The following is a 19545-nucleotide window of genomic DNA, read 5'->3' on the forward strand; positions in this document are numbered from 1 at the left end:
TTCTCTGGCATCCAGCTGCTGCGACAAACAGTAGCAAGAGAAATCACAGAGGCGGGCAGCAGGCCAGAGAAGGCTGTTTCCACTTCATGTCCACCACCTGATGGCGGGTCTCTACATCCTTAGCTTACCTTTCGCCTTTCATCCTTTCACTAAGCACACAAGTTAATCAAGCAGCAGAATTCACAGGATGTGTATTACACAGACTGAGACAGAACACAATTTTTAACCCAGAAAGCATGTTTGGCAAGCACACAGAGGTCTCAATGTATTCATACAAGTTTATATGGTAAACCTTGAGTGACTAAAATTTGCAGGGAACACGCAATGTGGAGTTCTGCTTAAACCAAACTTCATGCCTGAATCTCTAAAGAAGACACTTTGCTAGAACTTTAATAGCAAGTTTTACTAACGTTACTTATCCTAGATTTTGTATTATGTATTTTTATACTGAAATTTTACTTCACAGTTCTGGAATTATGCAAAAGGTTATATTTAAATCTGTTCAAAATCCGATCTCTGTGCTGGAGATTAAAAGCTTTTCTCCTACAAGAGAATTAAAAGGAGCACAGTCTGTTTTACCATAAAAGGAAAACAAATTGAAGTGTGTTTTGACTCATTTAATTTCCTCAAAATCACCTTATAAACAGAGAGAACCAACAATCAAATTGTTCTCTTATGGAGTCATACACATAAACTGAAAAAAACTTGTCAATATGTTTAAAATAGGCAAGATAACCCCTACGAAAGTACACTATTTGCTTTCTAATTTTTAAAACATTAAGTGAATTTACAGGATACAAGCACAGTAAATAATGAAAGCCAGGTTCTTAATATTCATTTTTTAAAAGACTGGAAACAAGAATATAAAGTATTACTGCTCACAGAATAAATGCTTCTTGTTCAAGACTATAAATCAGTTCAAGATGCCTATTAAAGAAAATAATGGCAAAAAAGGTTATGTGTGCTTGTAAAAAAAATCATACAAAATTGTTTCACAAGTTCACTTCAGTAAGATTTTTGCTGAATTTGCTTTGCTTGCTATAATACTTATTATGGCACAATAATTTCTACAATGGCATCTTGTCATCAAACAATAAAAATGTCAAAACATAATGGAAATGAGAACAAATCAAACCAGAGGTGACCCTTACTACGCCAGCTCCAGCTATCCAAATTTAAGGAGCCAAACAGATTTGGAAACTCTGAGGGACAATGGGCATCCTCATTAATCAAATTCTTGCTACTTGCCACGGAAACTCAGAAACCAAATGGATTCAGATAACATGCTATACCCCTAACTAGCTGAACTCACAACCCAAACTTCTTATCCTTAAGAACTCAGTGGATTCAAATGTCTAGGAATGCTTGCATTTTATTTTTTCTGTTCTTTGGTTCATTCTTTGTCCACAAAACAGGGTTTTATATTTTCATTTTCCCCTCTATGTACCTACCACATTTAGCATTTTCCCATGCCATTACATAGTCCTTGTAAACATAACCTTATTGGCTGATATCACCATGGAAGGGATAGCTGTAATCCAGAATTTATATAACTTCTGTTCAATCTCTGAATGTTTATCTCCATAACTATGACTCAATAAAAAATATCCAAACATCTTTTTCTTTATTTAAAATGAACACTGCTCTGTGTTAAAACTAAAGCTATACATTTTACACATTTTATAATAATACTTTAAATTATTTTTGCCAACTGTACCTTAGTAAACATTATTTTGATAATTCTCTGCTCTTATTTCTTTAGGTTCAAATATGAACCCCAAAAGTTGAAAATAAAAATATTTTTAAATGGTCACATGTAACAAAATTAAGTATAAAATCTTCCTAAAGATTTATATTTTAGATCATATATTCTACTTTTAGTTGGTTTCAGTGGGTACCAATTATTTTGCCCAAATCCTTGTGTCAACTGCCTATAAAAGTGAGATTTAGTAATCAGAAGGTAACAAAAAGATGCACTAATCTTTGCTTCATGAAAAAACTGTTAAAGAACAAAGAAATATACCATATTTATTAAATATCTGGCTTAAAGTAGTATTAAGCTTACATTCAATATTCAATGAACAAACAGTTCTTCTAAAACAATTCAATGAAATTTCAGGTTTCCTTAAAGCAACTCTAAGGAGTGTAATATTTGATCTGTTGAATTTGTGCCTGCTATAATTACCAGGTGTGACTCTTACAATCCATGAATGCTCTTCAGATTGGCGATGTGGGAACAGAGGGTGGGAGAGTAACCATACATGCATGCACACCCATCAACCGAATTCAGAAATATTTGGAAAACCACTCCTTTCAAAGAGAGAGAGCAAACAGAAAGAAAAAAAAGAGTCTGACAAAGTGTGTGTCTGATAGGGAAAAGTATAAATTTTATCAATAAATTTTTACTACACATAGTGACCTTTAATTGTTACTAAGAAACTAAGAGAATAAGACAACTTTGTGATTTTTACAGATTTAAGCAGTCACATGATTTTCAAGTAAGAGGGATTTTACAATTCTTTTGTTCAGAATTCAGCAGAGGTATAGATCACCTCAAAAGCCAACCAGTCTATCTTTAAAATATTATTAAAATTAGCCTTGTACAACTTCTCCAGGGTAGGCAGTAGGTGGCACACTGAAGGACAATCTATTACTACTTCTCTTAGAAAGCTCTTGCTATCCTGATGCCCAAATGAAATCACTATTTTTGTGACATCATTTAATCGTTTAAGAAATTTGTCTAAGAACTCAAAATCCGAAACTGGGATAGAAGTAGAACTTCAGTAAAACAGGCGAACGTTATTATTGTCTCTTAAGCAGCCAGACATTTAGTTCCTTGACATTCTGTTTTATTCACTATTCAATAATGATTTTTAATTAAAAAGGTTGAAACTTCATCTTTTTTTGTGTGTGAGGAACATGAAATGCTCACCTCCATCTGTGAAAGCAAATGTAAGAGAAACACTTTTCTCACAAGAGAGAAACAGAAACAGTAGGTAAAGAATCACTGCTGTCTGAAGACGGCCTTTGTGCACTTCTACCACAACAAACACATGGAGATCTTCATTTTTCCTCTCACTTTTCAATTTAGACCCCTGACTTAATTAAAATCAATGTGAAAAATACTCTGTACTCACTTTGACATTCTATGAACTGATGAATAAAAGTGCAGTCCCCGCCACTCTTTGAAAGCAAGTGCTCTAATAAAGAAAGAAACACCTTTAAGGATATAGTCTTTGTTGCTGTTTTTGAAAACCAACAGCAAAGGTAGGAAAATCAAAACGTTTGTACTAACATGGGTAATTGAATAAAGTTAATCAAGTTTTACTAATAGCAGACATATTTTGGAGTTAAATGAGTGAAAACTGTAATTATGTAATCTTAATTTGTACCCCAAATGGTTAGCTTTTAAAGGTGCAGTTTCTATCCAAATAGCTCAAGAACACCATTGTCACATATTGCTTTAAAAAGCTTCTCCCACTTTTAAAATGCATCTTTTTTCCATGTGAGCTTAATAAATACCATTAATTTAAAATTTTTATATTTCTTATTGAATTGGTTTTCAGATGACTGTTCCCTAACAGTCCCTATTCAAAGTTATTCATCTTAGTTAAGAGGCAAAAAAGTAAATATTTTAAGAATGCCATACCATAATGCCTTACAATTGTAAAGAAACTGATACAATATTTTAATCTTTACACTTTCGTTTCACAAGTAGTCTTTCCTCCAGTCACTTAATTTATACTTCATATACTATCAAATTACTACACTGTTTACCTCTGCCTAAATGATTAAAATCAATGCCTGTACATTTTAAAATAAGGGTCTTGGTAAATGATTTTGCTCAGATTAAATACATTTTTCTCCCAAATACGTAACGAGAATCAAAACCATAGTCTAATAAAAGTTTCAGCCCTTTTCCTACAGTAAACTTTTAATTACTTTGATTCAAAGAGCCGACTTCTGAATCTGGATTACATCCTTCAAGTACATATTTATATCTTTCACAACTACCAAACAGACATTGGAAGTTCAAGAGTTAAAAATACATTCCAACATGACAACTATCTTGAAGGTGTAAAAGCACAAAAACCTGTCAAAGACAATGAGTCAGACTGATGGTAAAAGCTTCTTTTCTCTTCTCCACCTGGCCTCATATCATCTCAACTTTGCTTCAAAGGCATCTCCTACTCTGATCACTGGATAACCTCTTCTGACATCTATACCAACAGCTTTCTTATTTATCATCATTCATCATTAAATCTCTCATTATCCTTTACCTAGCTACATGGTGTGCAAACATATATTTTTCTATTTGTTGTTGCTGTTCAGTCACCAAGTCAGACCAGCTCTCTTATATATATATTTTTATATATACACATATATATTTATATATATACATACACACAGTCATATATAGTTTATATAATTGTATAGCTGCATAGTTAAATTATTAATATAGAGAGATACAATATAGCCTCAAGAAGAAAAAATAAGCCTAACTGCAACAGAAATTAAAAATCAAAAAAAAAAATCTAAAGTGAAATTTAAAAAGTACTTCCTATGTAAGCTACGACAACATTTTCAAAATTCAAACTATACAATATCACTGTTAAATATGAAAACTCAGTAAAACTAAATTTTAGCCTAACTAAAGGACTGTATAAAACATATTTGAAACCGAGTTTCAAACTAGCATCACAAGACTTCAGATGAAATTTATTAATGCAGGGCAATCCACCATCACACACCAAGCCAAAAATCAAACTTTTTACCTACTCTGATCTTACTATATAATTCTACATTAAAATATCTACTATACTAGTTTAGATAAAATGCAAGATTAATATAAAAGATAAATATACATGTGAATTTCATAAAGGTTATTTCCTAAGACACACAAGAGAAAAGTCTTTCAGGTAGTGCATGTAAATGATTTGGATCACGACACTTTTGGTATTTCATTACTTGAAAGCAAGCCCTAGGGAATTCACTTTGCCAAGGCTATAAAAGATGTCACTGATCATTTAAACCAGGAGTCACGAATCAGATACTGAAGTGTGGGGGCAGGAGGAGTGGTGATGGTGTCCTGTGATACTAAAGAGGGTTGTAGGAATGCAAAGAAAAAGTAGACACAGAAACATAATAAGAATCATGAGACAAAATGTGTTTTATTTATACATGGGTTACCTAAGTATTTCAATTTTTTAGACTTGTGTTGTCCAATACAGTAGCCATTAGCCACATGTGACTACTGAGCCCTTAAAAAAAGTTGCTAGTTTGAACTGAGATGTGTTGTCAGCAAAAATTAAATATCTATAGGCCTCAAAAACTTACTAAGGAATAAAAAACATGAAATACTCATTTGTAATAATTTAATATTGACTACATATTTAAATAATATTCTAGATACAGTGGGCTAAAGTAAACATATCATTAAATATATTATTAAAAATTTAGCTATTCCTTATTGTATTTTTAATGTGACTACCATAAAATTTTAAATCATGTATGTGGCACTCAGGATAGTTCTATTAGATAGCACTTTTCTAAATACCATCTAAGATATATTCAAAATATGCTTACTAGGTAACATTTTAAAAATTATAGTCCAAAGTTGTGCTTATAGCAGCTACTTCAGATTTAAGTAATCTTAAAAATGAGTTTACTGGAGAAGTATTATTAATCTTAACTTCTCCAGACATTTTTGAAATATTCTCTTATAACTAAACTTGGTTCTCCCTCTACTGCTTAAAGAGTAATTTTAGTTACAATTATATCTAATAGCACATTATAACTACAGACTTTGACAATATTTGAATACTTGATAATTAGTCTCTTACTGTATCATAAATGATTCAGAAGAGACCCATCTTATCCATAATCTACTCTGTAACTACATATGAAGCTTCTGTGCTTATCCAGATATCTACTACTCAGTTTCTTTAAAGATATTCTATTAGTCACTCACACACTACTCAATTTAGCACTAACATCTGCAAGGGAAAAATAATCATAGCCAGGAGTACCCTAAGGTATCCAAAATATTAATATCTTATTCAGTTTTAAATCAAGGAGTTGTCTACAGCTTTTCTCATTTAAATAAACTAGAATTGGCAAAAAATTGTAAGCCATAATTTTACAACTCTAAATAACATAATGATGGTTCAGTGTACATAAAAAGATTGTTAACTAAAGAAATAGACTGCTCCCAGCTTGAATTAACACTAGCTTTATCAACAAATACACGTTCAAGTCAAAAGGGTGATGGATTTGAATGAGAAGTGTATATGCCAGAAAGAGAAAAAAGAGCAAAATAACAACAGAAAATATAAATCCATTTAAGAATGAGAAGCTTTTAGAAGATGAAGATAAAGTCTTTTTACATATGTTTACTAAATATACTTTAATAATAATGGTGCAACGAATATAAACTACACCTTTAAAAAGTCTCAAATTGAAACTCAAACTGAAATTTTATAGTGTCAATGTTATTTCACAAAGCATATATAAAATAGTCAAATAACAACGATTGATGAAACTTTTTTTAAATTTAGGGTTTCAATTTTTATTATACATGGAATATTAGCTCTTGATCTTGCACCTCACATATATATGGTTACCTGAGCCTATTATTCCACTTCCTGATTAAAAACAAACCAACCAAACCAAAACAAACCAAAAAAGCACCTCTGAACTTTATCAGAGTTTAGATGCCGCCCAAAAATTATAAAGATACCCCCTGATACATGGAAAAACTATTTAGTATGAAGTTTCGGGTACTGACCTTGGCATCTTCTATATATAAAAACTGAGTTGAGAGGCACATATATTTGTAAACACAGAAAATAATTTTATTCATTTTGTACTCTAAGCATCTAATGCAGGATCTGGCATATAGCTTGTGCTCAGTTAATGTTGGATGAATGGGGAGGGGAGGACAAATCTTCATGACTGAAGGAATATAGAAACCATTGAGTAGAAAACCCATGTTGCAGTAGGAAAACCAACAGTGGTTATACATTTGTGGCAAGAGATAACCCAAGCTATCCAGAAAGAAGGATAAGATATCAAGAACAAAAAATAATTTTTCAGACGGCATACATGACTGACTCCCTTTTCTCTGATTGATGAAACAGACAAAGAGAGCAGTTTCGATAACACATCCAAAGACTCACTGGACTTTTTTTTTTTTTTTTCTATTTTTGTTTCTTTTTTGGACTTTTAAGTAAACTCTTGGCCAGGAAGGGGGCAGGGCACAAATATTAAAAAACAGGGGCCAATTATCCCCAGAAAGCAGTACTTGATGGAAGAAAATGGTGGTATCATCTTTGAAAATATAGTAGAAGGCAGGGGAAGCTATACTAGGTTATATAAACCAACAATAAGGTTGAACATTATTAAAATCTTACTATTTCAATAACTGAAATTTCCATATAACAAGGGACATCTAACCACAGCTCACAGAATTAAGAATTAGAAAATAAAAGGAAGCATGACTTTTAAAAGATGGGATTTAATAGTCTATGAACAGCATGCTTTTCACTCCAAACACTTAAAATCTAAAATCCCTGACCTCTCTATCCTGCTTAAATAGTAAAAAGGATATCATGAAAGAAAAATATTTAAGTTTTTTACACTACCTTTTTCTGTGCTCCCATTTATTTTAGGTAAGAAGTCATCAACTTGTATCCCTAGGATTAAGACAGTGTATCATTGCCTGATCATAGAAAGTATTACTTTAAAACTGGTCTCAACTGTAACCATGGCATTTTGTATTCCTACTGACATTAAGACTGACTGAACAGTTTAAATTTATTTTTACAAGAAGGGTTCAACTTGCCATTTTCTATCATCTTAGAGAAAAAGCTAAAACTGCTAGGTAACCTTTCAATGAAACTCAAAAGAAAAAGGATTCTGCTGTTCATGTGTTTTTCTTATTTAAATATCTCTAAGCAGACCATCTCAGATGTATAAATTTCATTCATTTTTCAAAGACTACACAATGGTGCCCACTGGTGGCAATCAAGCGTATTTTTAAAGGAAATTTTCTGAAAGAGGGTAGATACTTTACACCTAATATGTAAAACATCCCTCCTAAAGAAAGCCAAGTACACAATGTGATAGTAAACAAAAATTTAATGATAAAAATTCAGCTTTAAGTAAGAAATTTGGTGACACCTACCTAAGCTGCTGCATTCTTTAAGAGTTTTCTCTTGAAGATGTTCTAACCGTACTGTAAATAAAAGTCCAAGAAAAAGATATTTCACAGATAAAAAGAAAGAAAAAATTAAATCAGATCAATTTCTGGATTAGCTAACTTACCTTGTAAAGCTGTTAGCCTTTCATTGGTAAAGTCATTATCAGCTTGCAAAGCTTCTATTTTTGCCTGGAGCTCCTGTTCTTTTTCTTCCATTTCATCTATCTTATGTTGTAATTCTTTTTTCTCAGCTTGTCCCTTCTGTTGGATTTCTTCTTGTTTTCCCTCTGCTATCTGTTGAAAACGAAAAAGAAAATCCAGCTATTTAATAAAATCTGACCTCGTTTTAAGATGTCTAAAGCAGGACTCCTTTTATTCATGTAAATGATGTCAAAAGTGATATGTACTGTGTCATCCCTCCGTATCAACTCAGAGAGAAAAACTTGTAGCAAGCAAGCAAACACAATACATACATAGATTATAAGGGTCAAAATGAAAACCACATTTTTCAAGAGGGAAATATGGTTTTCCTTGAAATTACTATTGTTTCAATTAGTTTTTAAGTTCTACAATGTAGCTTATTCTGAAATTTTAAACAAAATTACTTTTAACTAAAGGAATCAAGCACTTTTTAAAATGACCTCTTTTTAACAAGTCTAATATTTAAAGCTATATAGGTTAACCATTCACACGAATGGGAGTTATGTTCTGGTCTTGTGTTAACAAATGGGTTATCTTCTGGCCACTCAATCTATGGCGTGAATTACATAAAGACGGGTCTTCACAAACTCAGTTCTAACATTTTATAGGACCAACATGGCATTACATGTGATCTGGTCTGTCCTTATCCTAAATATCCTATAGCTACAGGGAGCTGCAGTCCACGCATAGGCTATGGCCTCCTGGAAGGAATCATGTGAAGGTTCTCTCTGGGTTTGCTCCAGCACTAACTTAGCTGGGCCCTGAATCTGGGACACCTTAAAGAAAAGCAGGTCCTATGGCACCCCACTCCAGTACTCTTGCCTGGAAAATCCCATGGACGGAGGAGCCTGGTAGGCTGCAGTCCATGGGGTCGCTGAGGGTCAGACACGACTGAGCGACTTCACTTTCACTTTTCACTTTGATGCATTGGAGAAGAAAACGGCAACCTGCTCCAGTGTTCTTGCCTGGAGAATCCCAGGGACGGGGGAGCCTGGTGGGCTGCCGTCTATGGGGTCGCACAGAGTCGGACACGACTGAAGCGACTTAGCAGCAGCAGTTTTCCAAAAGTCTGAGTATCTTGGGTTTTGCTGATTCTTATCTACTTACTGTTATATATTTTTAAATGCCTATTATGAACTACTCATTATTTACTTTCATCCAAAGGAAATATGTCAGCTTTTACAAACTTTTAATTATCACTGGTAATGGGATGTGGGTTAAATGGCAACTGATTTATACTATAAATTGAAACCATTACCAAATTTTCCATCAACAACTATTCAGCAATATCTAAATTCTTAAGTGATTCAGCATGTTAGGGATGATAAATTTATATATTTCCAGTTTGAGAAATACATACCTTTAATTTATCAGATAAATCTTTAATCTCATTAACTGCTCCATTATATTTATTGGCTAATTCTCTTAATTCTTCCTGAGTCCGTTCATTCATTTCTTTCAGATGGGTACATTCATCTTCAGTATTACTAAGACTTCGCTGTAATTCAAGTTTACAGATAACGGATTTAGAATAAATGCACATTCTAAATTCAATTTATACAAACTATAATTCTATGGACTGTTCTAAATCAGAATCTACTCTTGATTTTATATAAGGTTCAGTTAAATAACAAAAGAATTTCAATCTATTTCAGGTACATGCTAAAACAGAAAATACAAAGAACCTGGAAAAACGAAACGTGGAAGGAGAGGCTGATCTTTCATGTAATCACACTTTTTAAAGGTCACGGGGTATGAGTTTTGGCCTTGAAAATATTTTAAGCCTATCACTTCTTAAAAGCACATTTAATAATGTGCACACAATCAACAAAATTAGAGGACAATTAACATTCTTCTTTCTTTGCACATCATATTAATGATCTGACAGTGAATCAGTCACTTTGAGACTGGGCTTCCCTGGTGGCTCAGACGTTAAAGTATCTGCCTGTGACGCGGGAGACCCAGGTTTGATCCTGGGGTTGGGAAGATCCCCTGGAGAAGCAAACAGTAACCCCATCCAGGCACAATTTTCCTCTCTGGAGGATGGGGAAGGTAAGAATAGTGCTGGAGCTCTCTGCCTTAAGATCGACTATCCTCAATCAGAAGGAAAACAAAATTATCCCTGGCACATATCATGGTCCATTGTGTGGAGGCTGAAATCTAACCAAAGTGTAAATAGTAAAATTCCCTGGTTAGGCTTTTATTTCCTTAATCACTGACTAGGGACTATAAACACCAGAACTCATGTGGCTATGCTAAGAACTCCTAAAATGAAAACAGCATACTGCTCCTTCCCACCAGATAGGACAGGAAAAACTTCCTAGCTATATACTAATACCCAGGTTTGAAATGTCTTGAAATGCTAGCACTTTTAAGCTAAAGTTGTAAAACCATAGTCTTGGTTAGTGTCTGTTAAGCTGAAATACCTCAACTTCCGAAAGTTTTCTAACCACATCAATTTTCTCCTGAAGAACCCGCCTCAGGGACTCTTTGGCTGTAGTCTCATAGTTGTGTTTATCCTCCTGTAACGCTATAAGTTCCTTCCGTAAACTATCTTCTGTTTGATTCTAGGATTAAAAAATATTTATAGTTATTTTTTTAAAGTATTTACCATTTGAAAAAAATAACACATTGTGATGTTCTCTGAGTTCTATATTAAGGTTCCTCCAAACAGAAATTATGTCAACTCTGTATTAACTGAAGCTGTATATAAAAGTTACATTAGTAAATTATGCTCTCACAAGCATATTAACTCATACTTTCAACAGAAAAAAGTCAAAGTAAACTGAAAATTTCTCCCAAGTATACAAAATGAATGAACTATTCTATTAATACTTGCCATATTCTCTGAAAGCCACAATATTTACACTTATGGGCAAAAATAATCTCTTAACCTTTAAAGGGTGTCAAGCATTTTATTTTAACACAATAACTAAACCAAAAGGAGTAAGAGTACCCTGAGGAAAAAGCTAATTTCAAGTCTAACGGAAGAAATGTACAAGATGAATCTGGACTACCTTGTCTGATATGATAGCAGGAAGCTATTATCCAAGTCTGGTAGGGTGCTACCAGAAGAACTCAGGTGTCAACCTAAAGAAGGTCCCTGAAGAAGGTCTCCCAAAGATGGGAGAACTGGGAATCAATAAGAAAAACGAAACAGGTTTAACCCATGATATATATTTAAATCTCATTTGGAGGAAAAAAATACTTCATTGGTCATTCTTTGGCAGATGAAAAGGAGCCAAAACATTATTTTGAAATCCAGTAAATAAAGGGAGAAAATCACTCATCCTTCCCTTCCTAAAGAAAATGTTCTTTAGGAAAATAAAATGGTTTATGAGGGTAAGTTTCTCTTTACAGAAGTAATGCACCTAGTAAATGAAGGAAAAATAGAATTACAGTATTACCATTTTTACAAAATAAAAGAATGAATATAGGAAAGGATAATCAAAGATCACTAATATGTCACTACCACTCTAGTATTCTGGCCTGGAGAATTCCATGGACTGTATAAATTTATGGTGTAGAGGAGGAGCAAGAAGGTTTAACTATCATTCCAGATTGAGGGAAATTGTACAGGGTGAGAGACCCAGTTTCTCCAACAAATATCAACTATGATGGAAAAAAGAATTATATATGGGTATTCACTGCTGCTGCTGCTGCTAAGTCGCTTCAATCGTGTCCGACTCTGTGCGACCCTATAGACAGCAGCCCACCAGGCTCCCCTGTCCCTGGGATTCTCCAGGCAGGAACACTGGAGTGGGTTGCCATTTCCTTCTTCAATGCATCAAAGTGAAAAGTGAAAGTGAAGTTGCTCAGTCATGTCCAACTCTTAGCGACCCCAGGAGCCCACCTGGCTCCTCCGACCATGGGATTTTCCAGGCAAGAGTACTGGAGTGGGGTGCCATTGCCTTCTCCACTATATACAATTTTTTCTACTTACATGTATGTGTGAAATTTCATGTAATGGTAAAAGATTTTAAAAATGATAAAAATGTATAGATGTTTTTGAATGTATTCAAAATAACAGTCAAAGAAATGAAGCTATATAAAAACCAATGCATTTTTTCCTTTAGGTACTTTAGAAAGATACTTACTTTGGAACATGCTTGCAATTGGTTTCCCATAACCTCTAACCGTGATAAGAGTCTATCTTCATCTATTAAAGCCTGTTAAATAAAAATGAAATATAAATAAAATCCCAGAGTAGTTAAAAAATAACATATATCAAAAGGTTGCTACTGACAAAAAAAGACCTAAAAATCACAAAGTTGACCAACATTCAGTTTAAAATGATAAATTTTCAATATTTGTTCATTAAGAAATAACTATGCCTTTGTCTGCTACATAATTTTAATTTCAGTTTAATAACCATCTAAGGGATATTGAGCTGTGCTTAAATGCTTTATGAGTATAAAGGCAACTGGAATACCTGCCAACTGGTATCTGAAGCCTCTTGGGTAATGGCTAGCAGCCTCTGAAGCGTGGCTAACTTCTGTTCCAACATCTGTTCCCGATGTAAGGCCTCCTAATATTATAAATCACAAAAGAAATTCTAATAACCTCAGCATGATTCCTTTGACAATTATTACCACATTCTGAAAACATTCTTGTTTCACATCCTACAGTGTATCTTGCTTTCAAACCTGATAAATCTACTTAGTATAATATATTTAGCCCACATCATTTTAACCCAGATGGTGCAGTGTTAAAGACTCCACCTGCCAAGGCAGAAGCTGCAAGAGACACGGGCTCAATCCCTGGGTCAGGAAGATCCTCTGGAGAAGGAAATGGCAACCCACTCCAGTATCCTTGCCTGGAAAATCCCATGGTTAGAGAAGCCTGGCAGGCTAGAGTCCATGGAGTTTCAAAGAATAGGACACAACTGAGTGCACACAGGTGCACGCACACACACACACACTTGCACACAGATCATTTTAGCCTATTTGTTGAGCTGTACTGTAAGTAGTGCTGTTAGGGGTGCTCTCGCTGCAACTTCCTCTGTAACAGGAAATAGGTCATCTGTTTTTGTTTCTTTAACTGTAATTCACAAGAATGAGTTTAAAAGAACAAAATCTAGAATAGAAAAATCCAACAAATGATACGAGTCTGCATTCTATATATATATATATGTATACACACACACACACACACACACAAACGTAAGTACGAGGCCAAGTGTTAATTCAATGTAATTGGGAGTCAATGAGTTAAATAACTATTTGGCAGCTCCAAAGGAATATTGTTCCAAAGAAAGACATTGGCAAGCAAGGCCTTATCTCTAGGTCACTTGTTAACATTTGATAGCTGTTAAGAAGGTCTCCTTTACTGCAAGCCAAGGTGAAAATGCTCACACAGCATTCAGTTGCGGTTCTGGCAAAACTTTAAATTTCACTTTCTTCTATTCCTGTCATTATCCAAAGAAGAAGATTTACTACCCTAAGACCTCTGAGCTACATCAACTGAGAAGTGTATACTTCAAACATAGCACTTGAGGCTTAAAGCATGCATTTATTGCTCTCCATATCCTTGATAAATAATGATTAGGGAAAATCTGGCCTAATTAGAGTTGGAGGAATTGCTTTTTAATATAACTCTGAAAGTATAGATTATGGACTCCAATAAAAGTCATACCACCTCAGAACCCACATTAAAATACAGCTTACACTTAAAAGTGACTAGGTGCCAAGTTTATTTTAAGCTTCTAAAACATTCCTAATATCCAGGAAATTGCACTAATGACACAAAAAGTTTTACTTAAAAACAAAACCAAAAACCCAGCAAACAACCATTACTTCCACTAGATGGTGTAATTTAACCTTTTTTACTCAATTCCATTTAGAGTTTCATAACTCCATGAACCACATCCTAACAGATACCTAACACTTCCAGGAATGGTTGATTAGTTCTGAGACATGAAATGTATCTATTTCAGTTTTTATTCAAAAGGTTTACAACTCACATTAGGACTTCAGCAATTCCAAGAGATGTATACAGAAAAGACAAGCCAGTATAATTTTCTCTCAAACAATCAGAAAAAGAACAGTGAACGATTACGCCACTATGAATATTCAAAGAACTGACAAAAAGGTAGAAATGAGAGAGCTAGAATGAGAGCGTTAGAGTCACAGTTGACAATGACTAGTAACTATAGTACATAGCCTGGGAATCATTTTACCCATAGAAGCCCCATATTTCTCATAAGAAAAATGAAGGTTAGAACAGATTTTTCTCAAAGTTTCTCCTACCTCAAGACATAAGAGAATGAACTTGTGGACACTGAGGGAAGGAGAGGGTGGTGTGAACTGAGAGAGCAGCACTGAAATATATACATTATCATGTAAGAACAGAGAGCTAGTGGGAAGCTGCTAGGGCCCAGTCTGGTGCTCTGTGACAACCTAGAGGACAGGGATTCAGTGGATGGGTGGCTGGCTGGGGTCGGGAGGGAAGCTCAAGAGAGAAGAGTGTATGTATACGTATGGCTGATTGAAGTTGTTGTACAGCAGAAACCAACACAATACTGTAAAGCAATTATCCTCCAAATAAAAATAAAATAACAAAAGAGGTGAGAAAGTGAAAAAAAAATGTCTTCTACCTCAAAAAATAAGAGAGAGCTAGGTCAATTAAGGGAGAAGGCAATGGCACCCCACTCCAGTACTCTTGCCTGGAAAATCCCATGGACAGAGGAGCCTGGTAGGCTGCAGTCCATGGGGTCGCACAGAGTTGGACACGACTGAAGCGATTTAGCAGCAGCAGCAGCAGATCAATTAATGTGACTTCCTGCTGAATGGTAAACAGCTACCAACATGTATAGCATACATTCTACATGACAGACATTGTTCTAAGCGCTTTATGTGTTTTTGTTTTTTTTTTTTTCCTTTTGGCCACACCACTTGGCTTAGAGGATCTTAGTTCCCCAACTAGGGATCAAACTCGGGCCCTTAGCAGTGAAAGCACTGAGTTCTAACCACTGGACTCTGAGGGAATTCCCTGTTTTAATTCATTTATTCTGTACAATTTTGTGATATAAATGCTACTATACATATATCACAGATGAAGAAAGTGAGGCACACAAGAGTTAAACAACTTTTCCAACAGGTCCAAAGTTAAAGCCACAGATCAAATCCAGGGAATTCTGGATAGAGTCTATGTTCTCTAACCTGAAAGTGTGTGAAACCGCTTTTCAAATCACCACTACATTATGCCCAGGGGAAGACAAGATCTGATTAATACACTGATAATTTTCACATATGTGTTCATTTTTAACTGCAGTAGGACTGCTCTTAGTGATTGATCTATAAAAGAATGGAGGGACCCAGGGTCACTGGCTTGGTCTTATCATTTTAAACAAAAGGCAACTGAAGACGTACATATATAAAATGAATCACCCAAGGTCACAGAACTAATTTAGTATGTATCAAGATACAAACCTCAATCTCTAAACTCCTGATCCAGAGTTTTCCTTAATCATGCTCCCTATGATATGCTCTTCAGATATTAAGAGCATATATAGATATGCTCTATAGATATATATCTATATATATACATATGGTTCTATAAATATAGAACCATAATTCAGTCGAAATCTATCAAAATCAGAAAGAAAGAAAAAAAAGAAAGAACAATCACTTATATTTTTTCTCCAGATTTCTATGCTCTTTAACTATGGTATTAACATCTTCAGGAGCCCATTCTACAACAGTATCTATCCTGTCAAGAAATCTTTCTACAGCCTGAGCAGCACAGAACAGTATTTATGGGCAGAGACTTTGAGGTCTGACTTGTCTTTGTTCAAGTCCCAGCTCATTCACATACTAGGTATGTGATACTGTGCAAATTATTTAAACTTCCTGTCCCTCAGTAAGTCCATCTATAAAAATGGGTATAAAATATGTATTTTATAGGATTTTGGTAAAGATTAAGTGAATTAATATAGGTAAAGTGCTTGACTAGAATCTGGGATATAGTAAGTGTTATATATTTACTATTAATAGTTAATATTTTGTGTGCTGAGTCGCTCAGCATGTCCGACTCTTTGCAACCCCATGGACTGCAGCCTACCAGGCTCCTCTGTCCGTGGGGATTCTCCAGACAACAGTACTAGAGTGATTTGCCATGTCCTCCTCCAGGGGATGTTTTCAACCCAGTGATCAAACCCAGGTCTCCTGCACTGCAGGCGGATTCTTTACCATCTGAGCCACCAGGGAAACCCAGTTAATATTTTAATGGTTCATATTATTTGCTATTATAGCTATAAATAGCACCCAAAATCTCTCCAGGTTTAATTTTATATAAAACTCACATTTGGATAAAGAAACATGGTGGAATTTCTTCATATTTGAAGGAAAAAAACTTCTCTTGTATAGAACCTTATCTTCTCCAGACTTAACAATTCTGACTTTTTAAATCCTATTTTTTTTATAAAAACTATTTTTAATTCCTTTTTTTACTGTGAAAATGTATTTCCTTTGTATTTGTATGTAGCCAATATTTCTATAGCCCATATTTGTGAACTAGCAAAATCAAATCTAAGTTCTAATTTTAAAGACAAAGAAATCTCAAGATTTACTTTACCTGAAGATACTGAGAAAGCTGGAATAGTTCCTGAGAGTACATACTTGGAGTGTTAGCAGCAACCTAGAAACAAAAGGACATACCATCAACAGTCACACAAAATATTTGCAGAAGATACTAAAGCCAAACCAAGTCCTTGAAATGCCTATTTACTGAAACATGCAAAATAAGTAATTTTTTCAAATTTTATTTTTCTAATTGATTTCCTTTAGTTTTCAAAATATTTCTGCTCTGTGTCTAGAACCTATAGATGGTATTGTATTATAGTGATCAGTTTGAGATTTACAACCAGGATGGTACGACAAGTGCTATCCATGAAAACATTCTTGATAAACCAAATCACAAACTTCCAGCACAAAGGCAATATAGCCTTTTCTTTACCCAGAAACAACACCTGCTAAGTCAACAGATCTACATTCTTTCCTTTAAAATACACTGTTAAATAGTTCTTCAATATGTTAACAAGTCACAATTCATTTAGAAGTAGCCATCTTCAAAATGGTATTTGTATGTGGGGCCTGTGGGGGAGGAAGCAGGACACGAAATACAATACTTTGTCCAATGGCCAGAGGCAATGAAAAATGGTTTATCTTTTTTTTTCCCTTTTAATGATAGATAGGTTTTAAGAAGAAAAAGATGGGAAATCATGGTGTTCAAACATTATAAGTCATAACAGAAATGCTTAGAATGCAAGAGTATGGGAAGAAATAACTATAAAGGGTTTCTCCTGGGTGTGAAATACAGAACCATAGCATTATTAAAAAAAAGAGAAAGGCACTAACAGGTTGCTGTTAACATTTTCAATACTGTCCTAGCCTTGTATATTAACTTACTAGTAATGTTAACAACGTCATTCCTTATTAAGCTCAGAAAGTCTATTTTTAAAATTAATATTCTAACTAGAAGACAAGAGGTGACATTATTATTTTTTTAAAGTTAGTCCTGAATAAGCTGCTGCTGCTGCTGCTAAGTCGCTTCAGTCGTGTCCGACTCTGTGCGACCCCATAGACGGCAGCCCACCAGGCTCCCCCGTCCCTGGGATTCTCCAGGCAAGAACACTGGAGTGGGTTGCCATTTCCCTCTCCAATGCATGAAAGTGAAAAGTGAAAGTGAAGTCGCTCAGTCATGTCTGACCCTTAGTATGGACTGCAGCCTACCAGGCTCCTCCGTCCATGGGATTTTCCAGGCAAGAGTACTGGAGTGGGGTGCCACTACCCTCTCCCCTGAATAAGCAGGGCCACTATTTACTTCTAAAATGATTCTTGGTATTGCTGAAGTTGATGATTAACCACGCTTACTTCTAAAAAAGGAATCTAACAGATAACTTCAGTTTCAGGTAGGCTTTCATTCTTTATCCAAATGGAAAGGAAAATAAAAAGGAAAATATTTCTCCCAATAGCTCCACTTTAATGCCAAAAGATACAAATGACTTTTTTATTTTTGCTATCGAGCAAGAATATCTACTGTTTAATACACTGTTATTTCTAAACAAAAGAAAAAAAATTTTTCTAATAATTAATTAATGCAAAGTTTCTGTCCAAGTCAAGTAAATTGATCTTCAAGGACAATAAAAGAGCAATTTATGTAAGCCTGTACTACTGTTTTATTTCCATGTGTAAGTATATTTTGAGTAAATTATCTAAACACAAAGCTTTTACAAATATTCCTAGGCAGAAACATATTTCAGAATAAAAAGTAGTAACTAACTCCCTATGGCTAAGAGTCAGCCACTAATTGAGATAACAAAGGCTTTTTCCTTAAAAAACATCCATCGTACATTATCTAGTTACTGAAGATCAGACTAGAATAACTGTACAGCCAAATGCACTCTTACATTTTGTTACAAAAGAAAATTAAGTTTCTAGGTAAAGCATATTTAAAACAAACAAAAACATTTTCAAAAGCAATATAGCTGAATCAGTTTGGAAAAAAATAATCATTAGCAACTTACTTTGTCAACAGGACTTGGTAATGGAGCATGGATGACACTGAAAAGTAAAATTTAGAATTTTTATCTAACTTTCTGACAACAGAGGAAAAGAGTATGACAGTACGAGCATATTTTAAACCCCAAAGTTGTTACACTTTCTTTCATTTAATTAAAAGAATGTGCATTATTTGTTATCCTTCATAAACATACATTATTGTTGGAAAATAAGGTAATAAACACACAAACCTTTTACACAGTAATATATTTCTAAACACAAATTCAAAATCCAAAATACATTAAATGCCCTTGCTGGATCTACTATTAATGAGGTCTATGGTGAATTCCTTGGTTATAAGAACTAAACAGAAAAGAAGCACTCCTTAAACTATCCATTTAAAATTTTGTAACATGTAAATTAAGTTCTTTTAAAATTAAGTAGTCCTACACAGAAAGTCTTAAAAAGCAAAGCTCTACAGTAAAGAAGGTTAGAATCTGGAAATATGTTCTAGTGGAGTACAACTTTAGCAATCAAAACATAAGTACTATTCTTCTCTACCCAGCTACCTCACACACTTACAAGTTTATATGTAGTTATGAGGCTAAACTCAGTATATCACTTTGAAATTAAACATTAAACACA

General features: G+C 34.4%; 1 protein-coding gene across 34 annotated transcripts in view; it reads right to left on the minus strand.

Annotated features, from left to right (window-relative positions):
- SLMAP (sarcolemma associated protein) overlaps positions 1-19545 on the minus strand; it is a 150272-nt gene that overhangs the window by 40243 nt on the left and 90484 nt on the right. For 8 of the 34 annotated variants that reach the window (XM_055557657.1, XM_055557637.1, XM_055557639.1 and 5 more), the window contains exons 4-13: positions 18927-18963; positions 16976-17038; positions 12834-12929; positions 12499-12570; positions 10828-10968; positions 9762-9899; positions 8326-8494; positions 8186-8236; positions 7644-7694; positions 3138-3200 (exon numbers count right to left, since the gene is read on the minus strand). In XM_055557657.1, the coding sequence (XP_055413632.1) occupies positions 3138-3200; positions 7644-7694; positions 8186-8236; positions 8326-8494; positions 9762-9899; positions 10828-10968; positions 12499-12570; positions 12834-12929; positions 16976-17038; positions 18927-18963 (881 nt within the window). The remainder of the gene's footprint in view (positions 1-3137; positions 3201-7643; positions 7695-8185; positions 8237-8325; positions 8495-9761; positions 9900-10827; positions 10969-12498; positions 12571-12833; positions 12930-16975; positions 17039-18926; positions 18964-19545) is intronic. The other 26 variants (XM_055557668.1, XM_055557669.1, XM_055557659.1 and 23 more) reach the window with 7 other exon arrangements.

The sequence above is a fragment of the Bubalus kerabau genome, chromosome 20 (assembly GCF_029407905.1).
Source record: "Bubalus kerabau isolate K-KA32 ecotype Philippines breed swamp buffalo chromosome 20, PCC_UOA_SB_1v2, whole genome shotgun sequence".
NCBI classification, from domain to species: Eukaryota; Metazoa; Chordata; class Mammalia; order Artiodactyla; family Bovidae; genus Bubalus; species Bubalus kerabau.